Source organism: Frankliniella occidentalis, unplaced genomic scaffold (genome assembly GCF_000697945.3).
Source record: "Frankliniella occidentalis isolate FOCC.00 unplaced genomic scaffold, Focc_3.1 Scaffold93, whole genome shotgun sequence".
Taxonomy (NCBI): Eukaryota; Metazoa; Arthropoda; class Insecta; order Thysanoptera; family Thripidae; genus Frankliniella; species Frankliniella occidentalis.
This window is the reverse complement of record NW_026267222.1, coordinates 23,949-27,960: the sequence shown is the minus strand read 5'-3', so window position 1 is coordinate 27,960 and position 4,012 is coordinate 23,949. Positions and strand designations below refer to the sequence as shown.

The following is a 4,012-nucleotide window of genomic DNA, read 5'->3' as shown; positions in this document are numbered from 1 at the left end:
GGGGGGGCGAGAGCAGTATGGAAAATTGGTCAGCATTTGGAACAAGTGTTCGGTGCGGTGGCAAATCCTTTCTGCACACACCGTCTTTATCGCACTCTGGATTAATCCGTTAGGTCTTTGAAATGACGGACAATGAAACAGATGTCCAGTTATTTGTATCGCTTGGTTTAAGTGAACAGAAAGCGAAAGAAACGTTAAAAAATGTAGTCTTGAAAAATTACCTGAAAGAAGCTATAGCTGCGGTATGTATAACCTTCATAACCATTCAAGATGCCGGGTTTTCCCCTTGATTTACTGAGTAAAAACTTCTGTGTTATATTAGTCTCAGTACGGTTTGTGTTTCTCTGTGAAACGGTTTACTATATTGCTCATTGTCATTACTCAAGGACCAATAACCAGCTATATTGCATCACTATGTGTATCACATATGTCACTTCTGCTGATGAGTGCATTGCTTGCTGTCTGTAACTTACTCGTTGAATTCTGGTTGCTTCCACATTTCACTTTTGTTTTTAATATTGTCCTGTGCACATTGCATTTTTTATTCTAGGGTAAAACTGAAAGCGACTTTACAGCTTGGAAAGACAATGGTGTCGGAACTCTACTCTACCACCTCGCATCAAAAGCTAAACCTCAGGCAGCACAGTATTTCCCTTTGGTTGCCAAATATATTTCACAAGGGAAGCTTGATTCTACACTTAGAGTAGATGGTAAGGAAGATGTAGAGCATCAGTAGCAATAGCTCAAGTGTAATATGCTTTTCTGATGAGCTTTAAACCCCTTGTCAATTGAAAACAAAACAGCATTATTTTTTCAGCTGCTCTGGATTACTTGATGTCTCATCTTCAGGGCACTTTTAACACAGCTGAATTTGAGTCAGCATGTGGTGTTGGTGTCAAAATTACTGCTGAGGACATTGAACGTGCTGTTGAAAAGCAAATTAACTTGTCAAAGCAGGAGCTACTTGAGAAGAGGTATTCTCAGATGGCCTTAAGTTATAGGTTTTGTATTTAAATTATCTGTGACGATGCAAGAATTTATAAAAATTAATTTATAATTTTTTGTCGCCAACAGGTACAGGTTTAATTATTTTCCTCTCATGCAGGCAGTCAGAAATGAGTTAAAATGGGCTGATGGAAAAGCTGTGAAAAATGAAATGGATCTTATGGTATATTTTAAAAATCTAAAACCCAAAGACAAATTTATTGGATGTTTTATTTAAGTTGTAACTCCTCCTCCACCCTCAAATTTTAGGTGATGAACTTACTTGGACCTAAAACTGAAGCAGATCTGGCACCAGCACCAACAAACAAAACTGAAAAAAAATCAAAGGCTCCAAAAGACTCAAAATCAAGTTCAAAGGACACAAGTGCCAAGGATGACAAAACAGTCAGTAAGTATTAAATAGAGTTTTTGACTCAAATCTATTGGTATGCCAATTTTAATTTTCTGATCTACATTTTAGCCTCATCTGGTCCTGTTACAATGGTGGAGTTATTAGGAAAAGTAAATTTCCACAAACCAGGAGAAAATTTCAAAACTGATGGATATGTTGTAACTCCCAACACCATGCAACGTCTTAAAGAACACTTGAAGCGGACTGGTGGCAAGGTAAGCCTTTATCTCTTGTATTTAACTAATGTTATTGTCAAGTTTTGTAATTGTAATTTTATGAATTGGATTGTTTCTTTCCATGTTCACACGTAAGGTTATTACAAGATTTCCACCAGAACCTAATGGTATTTTACACATTGGTCATGCAAAGGCCATCAATATTAATTTTGGTTATGCTATTTCACGGGGTGGTGAATGTAACCTACGTTATGACGACACAAATCCTGAAAAAGAAGAAGAGAAATTTTTCACTGGTATCAAAAACATGGTTGAATGGCTAGGTATGTGTGATAGATCGTAATAAATGTTTAAGTTGGTGGCTTTGATGAATTAGGTATCATGTGCTTATCATGCTTATCATGTGAGAGTAGACTACCTATTTGTAACTATCTATTGTCTCCATGCCGTCTTTTGTCTCTTTTGTCTTCCAGGCTACAAGCCAACCAAAATTACACACTCCTCTGATAACTTTGAACAGCTTTATCTTTGGGCTATCCAGCTTATCAAGGAGGATAAAGCATATGTGTGTCATCAAACAGCAGAAGAAGTCAAGGGTATTGACGCACCTCTCTCACCATGGCGAGACCGTCCAATTGCTGAAAGCTTACAACTTTTTCAAGTCAGTCTTTCATATTATATTAGTCTACTTAATAGTTTTTAATTCAGATTATAAGAGAATATAATATTGTAGGACATGAAAAATGGAAAACTAGAAGAAGGAGAAGCCACCCTCCGCCTGAAAGTGACACTTGAAGAGGGCAAACAGGATCCTGTTGCTTATCGCATCAAATATGTGCCCCACCATCGCACTGGAGATAAATGGTGTATTTATCCTACATATGATTATACTCATTGCCTTTGTGATTCAATTGAAGACATCACTCATTCTCTGTGTACAAAGGAGTTCCAGAATAGGTATGAAAGGTGTTTCATTTACCTGCCTAATATGCCTTTTTTATTTGCCTTGTAACGGTCCAGTATTTTTGTTTCAGGCGGTCCTCTTATTATTGGCTTTGCAATGCCTTAGATATATACTGTCCTGTACAGTGGGAGTATGGCCGGTTAAATGTGAATTACACTGTAGTTTCCAAAAGAAAAATTGCAAAATTGATTACTGAAGGAATTGTTGCTGGTAAGTCAAATACAGTGACATGTTTGCTTTTAAAATATTACAAGCTTTACCCATAACACATGTTTTCATGCTTTCAGACTGGGATGATCCCCGTCTCTTTACACTCACTGCTCTGCGTCGTAGAGGTTTCCCCAAGGACGCAATCAATAATTTCTGTGCTCAGATGGGTTTGACTGGCAGTTTAGTGGTTGTTGATCCTCACATGCTTGAAGCATGTGTTCGTGATGTTCTGAATGTCACAGCTCCACGGTATACAAACATTTAATAACACACACCTGTGTTGTTGTTTTTTTAATTGGTGAATCTCTGACTTTTTTTTAGTATACTTACTCTAATTCATAACTGATTTTTTTTTTCATTGCATTTAGAGCCATGGCTGTGTTAGACCCTCTAAGAATTATCATCACAAACCACCCTGGAAGTATGCAAGTTGATGTTCCTGATTATCCTGCAGATCCTGATTCCAAAAAGCATACCATTCCTTTTGGGCCAGAAATATTTATTGAACACGATGACTTCAAAGAGGTGGGCAAAATAGAATACTAGTAGCTCCATCATGCTGTGATTCATATAGTATGCAGTTTATTTTGAAATATATTTTGGCAGGTACTTGAGAAAGGCTACAAAAGGTTGGCTCCTGACCAGCCTGTTGGACTGCGCCACTCAGGGTACGTCATCAGTGTGACAGAAGTGCTGCGCGGGCGTTGTGGTGACGTTATGGAACTCAGGGCAACATGTGCTCCTGCTGAAACTAGCAACAAACCCAAGGCCTTCATTCATTGGGTGTCCAACCCCATTAATATTGAGGTTCGACTCTATGAGCGACTGTGAGTGTTTGTTTCTCCTACTGAATGTTGTTCTGTTCACAAAATTTTAAAGTTTTATTCATGGAATATTATACTTCTCATTATTAGGTTCAACCATAAGAACCCAGAAGATCCAAAAGAAGTACCTAACGGATTTTTATCTGACTGTAATGTAGACTCCTTGAGAATCATGCAGGCTCTTGGAGATGTGTCCCTGGCTAAAGCCAAAGTGTATGATAAATTCCAATTTGAAAGAATTGGCTTCTTCTCAGTTGACCCAGACTCTACCTCATCCCAGGTATGCAAAATTATGTCTAACACAACACTTTTTTTTAAATTTGTCTCTGATTTATTTCTGCATGAGTTTAATTTACTTGTGTATGTTTCAGATTGTTTTTAATAGAACTGTGACTTTGAAAGAGGACGCAGGGAAAGCCTAGTGTAGATTCTGCCAAGAGGT

At 37.8% G+C, this 4,012-nt stretch overlaps 1 protein-coding gene across 1 annotated transcript in view; it reads left to right on the top strand.

Moving 5' to 3' along the window:
- Positions 1-37: 37 nt before the first annotated feature.
- Positions 38-4,012, top strand: part of LOC113214120 (probable glutamine--tRNA ligase) — a gene marked incomplete in the record, with an annotated part of 5,802 nt that continues 1,827 nt past the window's right edge. Inside the window, 15 exon segments of the mRNA XM_026433390.2 lie at positions 38-242; positions 551-710; positions 818-974; positions 1,075-1,168; positions 1,255-1,393; positions 1,466-1,611; positions 1,709-1,895; positions 2,046-2,233; positions 2,306-2,529; positions 2,607-2,746; positions 2,824-2,995; positions 3,115-3,271; positions 3,353-3,573; positions 3,661-3,850; positions 3,942-4,012. Of these exon segments, the coding sequence (XP_026289175.1) occupies positions 123-242; positions 551-710; positions 818-974; positions 1,075-1,168; positions 1,255-1,393; positions 1,466-1,611; positions 1,709-1,895; positions 2,046-2,233; positions 2,306-2,529; positions 2,607-2,746; positions 2,824-2,995; positions 3,115-3,271; positions 3,353-3,573; positions 3,661-3,850; positions 3,942-3,992 (2,346 nt within the window).